Below are 12956 nucleotides of genomic sequence, written 5' to 3' on the forward strand. Positions count from 1 at the left end.
AAATTAATGATGTACTTATTAAAAGTTTTTTTCTGTCTTTTACAAAATATCAAAATTAGATCAGCATATTAAAAGTGTTTTATGTTTTGGCCGTCTATACTGGGTCATTAAGGAGACCACCAAAGAATGATCTCAGGGCTTTGCACCAAAAGAATGAATTAAAGGAAAGTACAAAAGAAGCAGGAACAGCTAATGTGACGTGTTTGAATTAAAGTCCCTATCAAGATCACAGAAAAACATCCCCACTGCCACACACACACAAGACTGAACAATGTAGTGTCACCCATCGTTGTGCTAATCCAGTACCGGAAAAAGTACATTAACACTCACTGGCTCAGACCATTAAGTATAATATAATAATGGGGTTGATGGGTTTTTTTTCTTCAGCCTTTCTGAATGTGTCAGAAGAGCAGAAGACCTCAGGTTATAAAACCTCTGTCTTTTCTATTTAGTAATTTCTCCTTTTCTCTCTGGGTTATTATTCGTATCACAATCACATATCGCTCTAGTTTTGCCCAAGTCATTTGCACTTCACTGTTATAACGACTCTATCCCCCCCCAAAAAAATCCCTTTCCATGGCAACAGTCAACAGTCAATACAGCATGTATCATGGTCTTGTTGCCACTATTTTGAGCAAGCAAGATTAAGTCTTTGTTAAGCCTCTAACTCTGGGGTGCTCAAATTTAAGTAATTCTGAGTGGCACTGAATGAAAAACAAGCTCTCCAAACAAAACATGACATGGCCTTGTGAGTTTCTATGGTGTCCTGATGTTGGTATTGTCTTCAGACAGAAAATATCTTTCTGAGATGAATCTAAAAGACAACTTTCCTTTAATTAAGGAAGTGAGTGTAGAGGGTGAGTGACAGTATCTCCGTATATTGTTAGTATTTCAGGTGATGGCCTCCTCATGCTAATTCAGAGAGGTGAGGTGAGAGTTGTTTATTCTCTTCTTTTCACCACCCTGCATTCACACTCCAACAGCTTCATCTAAACACACAGCACAGTTGGGTAGACAGTACACGAACTCCACCCCTCCCACTTCCAAATGGAAAACTCCTCTTCTCGTTCTCTTTTCGTTTCTTGTGAGGACCTATTTTATCTTTATTTGACAGAATTCGGAGGCTTCGCTGAAACAACGAGGGAATCAGTTGAAAGAAATCTGAAAACAAGCGAGGCTTCTCCGCTCCTTATGAATTCTTAAATCTGTATCCAATCCACTTTGCTCCAAGCCGATGCCTATATTGTGACAGTTCGTGCTCAGGGGTGCTTTGATTTTATTGGCTATTAATATTACATCAAATCACAATCTAACTCAGAAGAGTACAAATCGGCGGAGATAACTTTTGTCAGAAGAACTTTTGTTCAGCCCTGGATCTGGATTCAGTCTTAGAAAGTGAAGCTAATATAAGCTGATACAACAAGTGGACTGACACACTATTACACAGCTGCTTCTACGTCAATATCATCGTCAAGAGTTCTCAGTCGGTATTATAGTTTGAATTAGATGTTTTGGACAACCACTGTAAATTAGCTTCAGTTACAAATACTGTAATGCTTTTTATTTGGGCCTAGTCTAGAACAGTCTTCCATCCAACGCCTCCAGCTGGTTCAAAATGCAGCCGCTCTCTTAACAGGCACCAGAAAAAGAGATGTACTGTACTGTAACCCCAGTGTTGAGGTCCCTGATGGCTTCCTGTTTGTCACAGGATAAGTTTTAAAATGTCATTATTGACGTTCAGGGCCATGAATGGATTGGCATCCCCTTATTTAAGTGGGCTAAAAGCAAGAGGTGATCGAGCATTTGCGGTGGCTGCTCCAAAACTCTGTGTTAGAACAGCTCAATTAGGAAACATTAGGAAATTAAAAAACCCGGCTAAAAACCCACCTCTTCTCCTTGGCTTTTAACACTTGATTGTTCTTAGATTTTATGTCTATTTTATTGTGCCTTTATCTAATGTATTTATTTGCAATTATATGTGTTTGTAATTGTGAAGCACCTTGGTTAAAGGTGCTATATAAATAAAGCTTGACTTGACAAATGCTGCGTTAAGTGCAAGGGGGCAGTTGTCGGTCTGAGAAGTGAAGCTCACTTCCGCGTTCAAAAAACTGCAATCCCCTCGGCTTCCTCTGGGGGCTGGTGTCAGAAGGGAGCATTCTCCATAGACCCCCATGTTAAAATCGCCGACTTTACATCCTCAATAAACATGTTAAAAGCCTGGTGTCAGAACGTTTTTTCGTCTCAATCGATAGTTTCTACCCCCGCACACACTCTGAGGGGGGTGAATTTTTTTGAACTCTACCCAAGGGGGCAGTTGTCGGTCTGAGAAGTGAAGCTCACTTCCGCGTTCAAAAAACTGCAATCCCCTCGGATTCCTCTGGGGGCTGGTGTCAGAAGGGAGCATTCCCCATAGACCCCCATGTTAAAATCGCCGACTTTACATCCTCAGTAAACATGTTAAAAGCCTGGTGTCAGAACGTTTTTTCGTCTCAATCGATAGTTTCTACCCCCGCACACACTCTGAGGGGGGTGAATTTTTTTTTAACTCTATAGTTTTACTGTTATTAGGTTAAAATTCTGGCCAATCAGGGTGCGGAAATGTTGAGTGACAGGTCCGAGCAGCTCCGTGGACAGGCTGCTTCGAGGCCAGTGGGCGGGTTCTCGGCCGGCCAATCCAACATGGCGCTGTTCAGGCCGCCATATTTGAGTCACAAAAACGACTCCCCAAAACCAATGGGTGATGTCACGGACGCTACGTCCATTCTTTTTACAGTCTATGACTCTACCGTTTTACTGTTATTAGGTTAAAACTCTGGCCAATTAGGGCGCGGAAACGTTGAGTGGCAGGTCCAAGCAGCTCCGTGGACAGCTGCTTCGAGGCCAGTGGGCGGGTTCTCGGCCGGCCAATCCAACATGGCGCTGTTCACGCCGCCATATTTGAGTCACAAAAACGACTCCCCAAAACCAATGGGTGACGTCACGGACGCTAAGTCCATTCTTTTTACAGTCTATGGTTAAGTGGCACTAGGTCATGCTATACATTCAAACCTATGCCAGTAAATACGAAATAAATACATGACTTTACATAGGGCCCACACAGTCTTTACATTCTAGTCATGCAAGACTGTTCATTAAATGTGTTACAGAATGCAGTGGTATTGACCTTTGCCCTCTTCACTCGACCAACTCTCAAACTCAAGGTGAACTAACAAGGAAAAACCATCCACCATGCAACAGCAGGAGAGAGAACAGGAGAGTCCTGACTCACCGACTGCAGACGAATATGTGATGTAACACAGTGAGCAGCTCTCAGATGTAATCATATGTAGATGAGATATTATAGATAATGAAATGAAACATACAGTATATGAACACTGTCAACATCTTGACAAGCCATCTTTCACAACACTCCCCATGAGATGTGCGTGGGTTCTGTTTAATATATCTGCAGCAGTCAAGAGAGGACATTTCTTGTTTGTGTTTATCCATGCAGAAATACTCAGTGATCAATGGCCACCAAGGCAGCGGCTTACAGGAGGTTATTAACAACGCAGGAACAGGAAAAAAAAAAAAAAAAAAAACATTACATTCTTCATCCATCCAGGTGTACTGTGGCAGTTTAATCAACCCTATATTTAGTATTCATGTCCTCAGCCTGCAGCAGCTGTAATTCAATAAGCTTGTGGTGCATCATCGTTTCAAAATTTCCTTCAGATTCAAGGTTTGCGATGATCTCATGACAGCGCATGTTTACATGGTTTTCATTGATCTTTGAGTTATGTTCTGACAAAGGCTTGGCAGAAGGTCAAACTGATCCAGATCGTGGTTAATTGAAGTCCCGAGTGTTTCCTTGGAAACCATCTGTTGTGGTAAAAATGCACTAGGACAGACGGGATTCAGAGAAAAATGACATACACCAAGTGTGTTTTTTAGAGCCAACACGTGGCTTTTACTTGGACAAACGTGGATCTATAATGATATTGCAGCACCTACAATATATTTATGAGATTGTTGTTTTATACATGAATGCATCATCATTGCCAGTCATAATTTATCTCGACACCGGCCTTTGTTGCCCACTCTCTCCATTATTATCGTGTTCTCCATCATCGTTATTTCAATCACTGACCCACAAACCACAGAGAGCAAAGCAGAGAAAGATAACAGTGTTGTGTCGTTCCATCCCACTGCACTGGGTCCAACTTTTTTCGTGTCCACTCACTATGCAGTGTGGATTTGTATTTATGATGCCAAAAGCAGATTTGGCAAAAAAAAAAAAAAAAAAGGAGGGGGGTTAATCCATCAGAGCCAATGCACTGAATACTACCACTTGTGGGAGTCATTTTAGTTGACGGAGGCAAAAGAGAGGGTGTCTGAGGTTGATGTTGCACAGTGAAAGAAGTGTGTCTGCTGAATGAGAAGTGAGAGCTGCAGTGTGTGAGTGCGTCTGTGCTTATAATGAAGCGCGTGGATATTGATCGACTAAAAATGTTTTCACTGCAGAGGTTGAAACTGACGATGAGAAAAAAGTACTAGGCACATCAGGGAATTATGACGCAACAAATGTGGGAATTTGGGAGAGACAGAAAATAAAGAAAAATAGCAAGAGTTATGGAGTAATTAAAACAGCTCAGTTGCCAGGACTCAGCTTGAGCATTGGAGGATTAGGAGTCCCTGCTGGGGAGAAAAGTATGAATCCTTCACAGCAACATAAAGAGTTATGCTTTGCACGTAGAAACAATGCAGAAGACTATGAATATTTCATATTATCTATTTCGGGAAGTTGAACGTCTTCGTCTCAGATTCAAAACCGGACAGATTTGGAACAGTGGGTGGTAAAGCTTTAAAGCTGTAGGGAGTTTGTTGGTTTTTATTTGTATAGTGAAGAATTTTGTGGGTTTAATGGGCAGATGTGATGCACAGTGGTGCTGAATGTCAATCAGCAACGGCAAAACCTCCCACCTTCGACCCTGCAGTGGTGAGTCAGAGAGAGCAACACCCTGTGGTCAGGGTCATTTACATGCAGCAGATGTCTGCAGACTCTTCAAAGGAGCTGGGAGCATCACCTTCTATCACTTGTTTAGACTCTGTGAGGTGATGATGAAGATTGTGTACTGATATGGGATGACCTTTACTGGCACTGTGAAAGACATACAGTTGAAACTGCGGTTTAAAGGGACAGTTTAAAGCCCCAGTATGTAACTTATTTGGCTTTTTATTAGCAAAAATCAAATATTGATTTCATAAATACGTATTTTACTGAAGTCGAATCACACCCGCATACAAATGAAAGCTTTCTCGTACCTTAGAATGAGTTGTTACAAGTCGTTACAAATACACAAGGGGGGGCGCACCGAACCGAGGCTGCCATGTTGCATCGCCATTTTTTTACGTTCAGTGGCAGCGTGACCGTAGGTAACCACAGAAACTCACAGGAGCTGTCGGCTCGGGGAGAAAGTTTTTGAGGTAGCGCCTCGTGTCACCATTGTGTAGTGTGAGGAAGGACGGAGGCACTGGTGTTGCATTCAGGTGCAGTCAGACACCTGAATGACGCCGTCGGCAAACCAACTGGATGTCATTTTACTCGACGAGAGAGTAAGACAGTAAAACGTGGGTCAGGTAAACAATACGACATCACCATGACAACATATTGTCACGCCTGTATTGTTTTGCCTCGTGCTGGCGGATCACTTGTTTACATAGATGCTTGTCTATCCTGTTGAAGCGTCTGTTGTCTGTCTGACTTCTGCCCGATTTCACATGAACGCAATACGTTCAGATATGCAACCGCACCGCTAGATGGGGGTAATTCCTACATACTATACCTTTAAGTTATTTTTAACGTGGCATTATATGAGGTTTCATGCATAGTCGATACATTACAGCAGGTTCTAGTGCACTCCCAATTTACGAAAGTCGACCAGGAGCACCAGCAGACTGGCAGAGATTTGTGTTGCTGTGCACTAGCTGCCAGAAAAGACGCTTTTTAAATGCTGACAACAAACTAATAACCTTTTAAATTTACTTCACTTCATCATGTAGAATATATTCAATGAAAACAGTATTTTCCATAACCGCTGAACAACCGTGTCCCTTTGCACACCCACAGGGTCCACAGTCTAATACAGTGTGCTTGTGTAGAAGAGCATAGAAGTTCAGTGGTTATTTGGACGGATATTAGATTGTTTCAATGTGTTTTTCCAAAACCGTTTTTTTCCTGGTGGCCCTACAGCAGGACATCGCTCTGCTGGTCTGCTGGTCTGCTGGTGCCCCCAGTCAGATCTCCCAACAAGGAGCAGACTGAATAGAAGCTTCTGAGGGTAATACACTGACTATTCATGAGTTCCCCATGTAAAAAAAAAAAAAAAAAAAAAGCATGACTATCTCCTTTAAAATATTATGTACCAGTGCTCTGGTAGTTGAATGGTTTCAGAGCTTGTTTCATAAAAGCAATGCCCAAGGTTAAACTCTGGTCATGGACGCTTCTTGCAAGCTCCCCCACATGTTTCCTGTTGACTCTTCATTAATTGTTCAATAAAGACAAACATGAAAAGGAAAGGATACAATTATAAAGCCTGGAGGCCGATTTTGTTTAGTTAAATTAGTAGAATTATGGTGCATGGAGAGTTTTAATGACTATACATTGCTCTGGGTTGTAAAAAAAAAAAAAGAAGCAAGTGACAGCCTGAGCTCACCAAGATTAAATACTCTCTATTTTAACCACTGGAGCATAATATGTAGTCAGTCACCAAGTAAAACAAGCTTGACATTCTGAATGCGAAAGCCATCTTGGAAAGAGATTAAAAACTATTACTGATAAGCGCTCCTTGTTTGTTTTTCCATAATGTGGAAAAATGTGTTTCAGCTTCACCAAACACCAGCAAATGAGCACAAAGAACACACGGAGCAAAGCAGCAACTTTAGAAAGACATAAGTAATGACCTGTATTGATTATGAGTCAAATCTATGATCAATGTATCCGATGACAGTCTGTGACCTGAGAAATAATGAACCCACAGAGACTTATCACTTGAATGTGCAGCTCTTCTTCCATTCATTGCCCGGCCGTTTGAACCATAACACACAGCTCTGACTCACAAAGATAAAAAAAAAAAAACATAAAACATCATCAATCCACACAGCAGAGAGATAAGATTAGCAATATGGAGCTGGGGAACACAGTGGAGCATTTAGAGCCAATTATTTCCCTGGGGGGACCAAAAAACAGAGCTAAAAGAGGAATATGAATACTGGACATAGATCCACCATGACGCCACAAACCAATGTTTTTCAATCTTTCAGCTCTATCTGATTCAGCCTAATGAGCAATCTAGAGCTTTCCTTCCTGTCTTAATTTCAATCTATTAACTAGCAGTAATTAACTACAGGAGGCTGGTTTGGTGGGGGTCTCTCTTTACATTTGGTATTCTAATTGTATTTGGCACATGTCACTGGTGGTAACTCTCACTGCCTACAGTACTTTAGTGCTATGGCCATGTAGCTGCCAGCTTCCCCCCCTGGACACAGTTCTTTTGATCAACGCCCAGTGAAAGGAAAACAGCATCACCATGACCACTGCAGCTAAAGAAGAAGAAACAAGCAGCCCAAAGCAAAACCCAGAGGGGCATAGCTCTGAGTATCTGGCTGTTTTAAATGAAATGCACATTTCTGATCTGAAGACGAACATGAGACAAAATTCTGTCGACAGCAAGCTTTGATGTAGACAGTCTCTGACCCGTCAGGGAGGGAGGGGAGCTGAGTAAATGTCTGGAATCTGGTGATAATATGACCTATATGATTACATATGTGAACCATCATTTAATAAAATGCTTTTTTTTTTTTAAATATATGTATCTCCAATGTTCTGGAAAATATCTGTGGTAGGCCTACAATATACTGAATTCCATTTCTGTAAAACTCAATTTCAGCAAGTCTCTCCTTTAGCTGAGAAGCAGAGGAAGAGGTGCTGATGTCATGTGAAGAGAGAAGGTGTGACTGGTTTCATAGCAATTTGTATGTGGTACGGGGGACCTGTCTGACTCATAGTCGTGAGTACTGTAATTCATTCATAGCAAATATTGTGCGTGTGTGTGATAACTCACCACGTTTTCAGGGAACACGAGGCCAATTAAAGAGACAAATAGAGAAGTCTATACATGCTATGATTTCCCAGGTCATATAGATGCAGTACACATGTACTATTTTATGTCCAGTCACTGGGAATTAACTAATCTAACTGTAAGTCTTTAAGTTTGATAACTTTCACCATATCTTATTTTCTATGGCTGTCATTCCCCAACCTTATACTCTGTGCAGATATCTTAAAAATCATTGTAAATGATGATGATTGATGACAAGATGTGAATTGTCCAGTATCGGCGTCCTGTTTGGCAACAGGCCTCATTGAAATCCTAGACATTTAGTTTTATTTCAGAACAGTTACCAAATCTGGTGCATTCAGCATTGTACGCATTGTAGCAAATCAAAATCCACTATCACCTGAATTGGCCAAGGATACGAGGAAGGACAGCACTAGAACATTTACAAAAGAACACATGTACTATTCATAGGTCTATACTGAAGCTTATAGGGCACTAATGGCAGGAAGATGTAAATGCATTATATACATAGCAATCACCTTGTCATTTTTCTACCATGTGGAAAATTCATTTCGGCGGAAGATCGGTGAATGAACAAACACCTGATGGATCTGCGTAAGAGGTGCTTCAGAAATTAAAGTAATGCAGGATGGCTAATGAAGCCTGATTCTTGAGTGAAGATCTATTAGAGGCTAAAAAGGAGGGGATGTAGAGATGTGGTGTTTTAATAAGTATTTCCCATCTCAAGCAGACACATGCTCGCATTTCCAAATCATTAGGTGTAGGTGTTTTGTTTGCACCCTTTCAACAGCCTGTGTCATAGCTAGATGGATAGGTAGTGAATTTGGAAGGCCAATTATGAATGCTGTACTTGGGGGTTTTCACAAAACTTCTCATGACATTACTATGAACCACTCAGAACATAACAGAATAGATCTGGGTTGTCCTTCACTAGCAGGTCAAATGCATTGTTATTTGACCATTTCATGGAAGATTGGATTTTTGAGCATGGTGTCACTGGATGTGACCAGCACATCCAGGGGGAAACTCATGTTTCTATTATGAATCGTACTGACTTTTGTTAACAGTAAAATCCTGAATTTGTCAGCCATTCCAGCTTGGCACTTTGATCGATGCCCCCTGGCACAGAGATCTTGTGCACTGAACTCTCTTCTGTCAAAACAATGCACTGTGTGTATTGGATTGTACAACATACAGTATAAAACCTTAAACTGTAATAAAATGTGCATCTCATACAAAAGCAGTTCAAGGTTGTTGTTTTTTTTTTAATAAAAACTGGACTGAATGGCAAAAGATGCACTCATACACCGAGACATCCTTCCATCCATACACAAGATGTATGAGGCTATAGACTGAAAATGAAAGTGTATAGTTTTGGATTGCACAGCAAGTCTATGAGCAGCAGGAAAACTGCTCTGATCTTTAGATGCAGCGATACTGAAAGATGTCACCAGACTTAGAAAGTGTTTTCAAGCACATGGAGCTTTCCAGCTGAGAGACCAGCTACTGACAAGCTTGTCTATGTGCTGAGGAGTCAGACCGGGAGGTGCTCAGTTGACCAAGGCGAGAATTTTTAAAAACTACACATATGTGGTCTGACATTCCTGTCAAATTCAGGAAACTGACTGACTTAAGCAGCTGAGTGAAGCCATAAATCAGATATGATAGTGATGGTTCATTTCAGATTATGCTGTTCAGTATTATCCTAATGTGTAATTAGCCCCTAGAAGTCTGTCCACTAATTAATTGTTCAAAATTAACTCTGTCATATGAGTATAATTTGTCTCCTCTGGTGTGTCAGATGTTGTCATGCATAATTTATAGTGTTATTATGTATATTACACTGGGATGGGCTGTTTGGGTTCATCTCCATTTATCTCTTGTTCTCAGGATTTCAGCATGATCTGTTATTGGAAAAGAAATAAGAAGTTAATGAGTCAAACTTTGACCCATTAACCTTATTTGTCCGAATTCACTGACGTATATCTAAACATTAGACTGTGTTGCTTTTAAAATGTGCATTTTTATTACATGTTGATCCATGCTGTGGGTATATAGAATATTTGCACGCAGTTGCATCAGATTCGTATAAAAAGTCACCTTTACTAAATTTATTCATAGCTTTTTCGAAACAAATAGATCTTCCTCCTCCATAATAATCAGCTGCACTGGAAATACCCCCCTCCTGTTTAAGACATGAGCATCTTTTGCAGTGTGGTCTCAGTATCCCGGAGAGTGAATGAGCCACCAGGAGAGAGGATGTTGGATAACGGAGATGCGCACTGAGCAGATGCTTCGCTCACAGGACAGTCATGAGGATGGATGCTGGAGTTCTTGCGCAGCGGTAAAGCGATGGGATCCCTCAGCTTTCTGACACAATTTCGTCACGTTTTTTTTTTTTTTTTAGTCCCAGAGCGCGGACATAACATTGAAGGAGTTGTTGGCGCAATTCCTAAATTCACAGGCTGCAGACTTGTTCCACTGGCTTCACGTCCACGGATGTGATGGTTTGTAAACTTTACGCGTGTGGCATCCTCGCGACCATTTGAAACAGGAATCCCCAGGGGGAGTGGCGATTTAAAAAAAAAAAAAAAATCTCTCTCTATATAGATATATTTGCCACAAAAGGGTAGGTGAAAGCGCTTTGAAATGTCCGACTTCCACAACCGGAGCCAAACCAGCGCACGTCGCAGCGACTACGTGTGGCAGTATGAATACTATGACGACGAGGAGCCCGTGTCTTTTGAGGGACTCAAGGCGCACAGATGTAAGCTGAATATACAGCATGTCTGGAGACAACCTGCCATTGCTTTCACTGCTTTTGACTTTGCGCAGGGTGTGTGTGAGTGTGAGTGTGCGTGTGCCTTATAATGCATGTGAGTCTTCTAAAATGTGTGTCTGCAAAAAGGGTGACTCATAATGGTTCATTCTTTGTATTATTTTCTAATTGATTTAATGGTGGTCTACAGTACCTACAGCCTTCTCAGTTAATAATGGCAGCAATATTTCATGCAGCACCTGTGCACGCGTTTCATCTCCCACTTGTAATGAACAAGCCACTCAGTGAGGCAAAAAAAAGGTCATCAACAGACATTACAAACAAAAGGGCAGGTGCAATCTTCTAATCAAATTTTTTACAAATACTAAATGCTCACTTGAAATAAATAGCCTAATTGAGGGGATTGCTCATTGAGTGAGGGCCCCTGAGATAAATTAGAATAACAAGCACATGGGGGGCAGGGAGAGGAGTGCTTTTAAATCATTAAGATGATGTACAGTACATCATCATCACTATAATAATAACAGTCTTTATCTCCTGGCATTTCAGACTCCATCGTCATCGGCTTCTGGGTCGGGCTGGCTGTGTTTGTCATTTTCATGTTCTTTGTCCTCACGCTGCTCACAAAGACGGGAGCACCACATCAAGAGTGAGTATTCACCAGGAGGATGCAGCTATGCTTGTGTCTTATTATGTGACACTTTGACCATGGAGGAGAAGCCCAGGCAGTTTAGCTCCAGCAGCTTCCATGACTGAGGGTGAACTCAAAGAGATGCTGTAATGAGTTCCTGTGGTGCTACTGCTATTATGACGTTAAATTGGAGACCAGTGTGGCTGCAGGCAGCTCTGTTTTTATGACATTAATGTGCTTTTTAAAGGCTGATATTTGACCCGGAGGTGATGGGGTCAGACAGAGTATAATGTTTAAGTTAAGAAGAGATGAAATTTATTAGCTGGCAGTATATCTTCTTCCTTTCACCTTTCCCTCTCGTTTTTTCCCTCAGAAAATGTGCTGGAATGATTTTTAGCATTAATATCCAGGCACAGACATCTTTAGTCATTTTAAGTGTTTGCCCGCAGCTACAGCCAGGATAAAATTAACAATAAAAGCCCCTCATAATCTCAAAGCTCCACTTCCTGACGCAATCACATTCTGGATCTCTCCTATTTTCCTATAACAGACACCAAGACTCTGCTGAAAAGTTGCACCGGCCAGGGAGCCGTCTGGTCGACGTCGACGGTCGCCAGGAGGAAAACGACAAAGCCTTCTCTTGTCCATTGTTGGCGGAGTCCCGCTCATATTTTCACTTCTACATCAACGAGGAAGAAAATAAGATCGAAGGGAAGCCGAAACCAGATGAGAACAGAGTCGGAAAGCCCAACAGGGCCGGAGCCCCGCAGGCGACCTGCAAGGGGCCCAGGGGCACCAGCTCCTCTGGGACGGATGATATGGAGGGGGACATTGAGGAAGCCGGGGGCCACAGACCGGTCAAGGGACTGGTTGAGGAAAGTACGATAGACAGAGAATGTGCTTTCCTGTCTCACTTCAACATCCCAAACTTTGTGAACCTGGAGCACAGCTCAGCTCTGGGAGAGGACGATCTGCCGTACGAACCGTCCGTCGTCCTGGAGCACCAGTCCCACTCTCAGGATGCCCACCGTGACATGCTCTAAGGCTGCCTCTACAAAGAGATGACAGCAATGGGGTTGTTATGTTATTTGCTTTGCTTTCAACGGGGGCCATTTGTGGCCTGGCAGGGGAGGCAGGGGCAGGTTACCTATACCACACATCTACCTTCTCTCCTTCAAAAGCTCTGCCTGGAGTATTTTTAGTTCTTAGAGAATCACCAAGGAAGATGGTACAAAGGACGGAAAACAATTCACTGTTATGAAACGACATCTCATCCCAAAGATAAACCTGCCTTATATTACCTTTAACTTCAGCTCCCTTGAAATTAATGTGGTTGTTTTGTACCTGGACAAGATGACATGGAACAGATAAAATGTCGCCAGGGAGCAATGCTTTATGGATTTCATTCCTATTAACTCCGTCTCAT

General features: G+C 42.0%; 1 protein-coding gene across 1 annotated transcript; it reads left to right on the forward strand.

Moving 5' to 3' along the window:
• Positions 1-10748: 10748 nt before the first annotated feature.
• On the forward strand, positions 10749-12592 carry LOC146961443 (melanocortin-2 receptor accessory protein 2A-like). The gene is made up of 3 exons (XM_085770880.1): positions 10749-10887; positions 11449-11548; positions 12081-12592. The coding sequence occupies exons 1-3, from the start codon at positions 10770-10772 to the stop codon at positions 12571-12573; spliced, it is 711 nt and encodes a 236-aa protein (XP_085627006.1). The 5' UTR covers positions 10749-10769; the 3' UTR covers positions 12574-12592.
• Positions 12593-12956: the final 364 nt, after the last annotated feature.

Source organism: Trachurus japonicus, chromosome 24 (assembly GCF_045865225.1).
Source record: "Trachurus japonicus isolate A0001 chromosome 24, Traja_1.0".
Classification (NCBI taxonomy): domain Eukaryota; kingdom Metazoa; phylum Chordata; class Actinopteri; order Carangiformes; family Carangidae; genus Trachurus; species Trachurus japonicus.

Coding starts and splice junctions, on each gene's coding strand:
- LOC146961443 (XM_085770880.1), top strand. CDS start 10,770: ATGTCCGACTTCCACAACCGGAGCCAAACCAGCGCACGTCGCAGCGAC. Junction 10,888..11,448: donor GGGACTCAAGGCGCACAGAT/GTAAGCTGAATA, acceptor CTGGCATTTCAG/ACTCCATCGTCATCGGCTTC. Junction 11,549..12,080: donor ACGGGAGCACCACATCAAGA/GTGAGTATTCAC, acceptor TTCCTATAACAG/ACACCAAGACTCTGCTGAAA.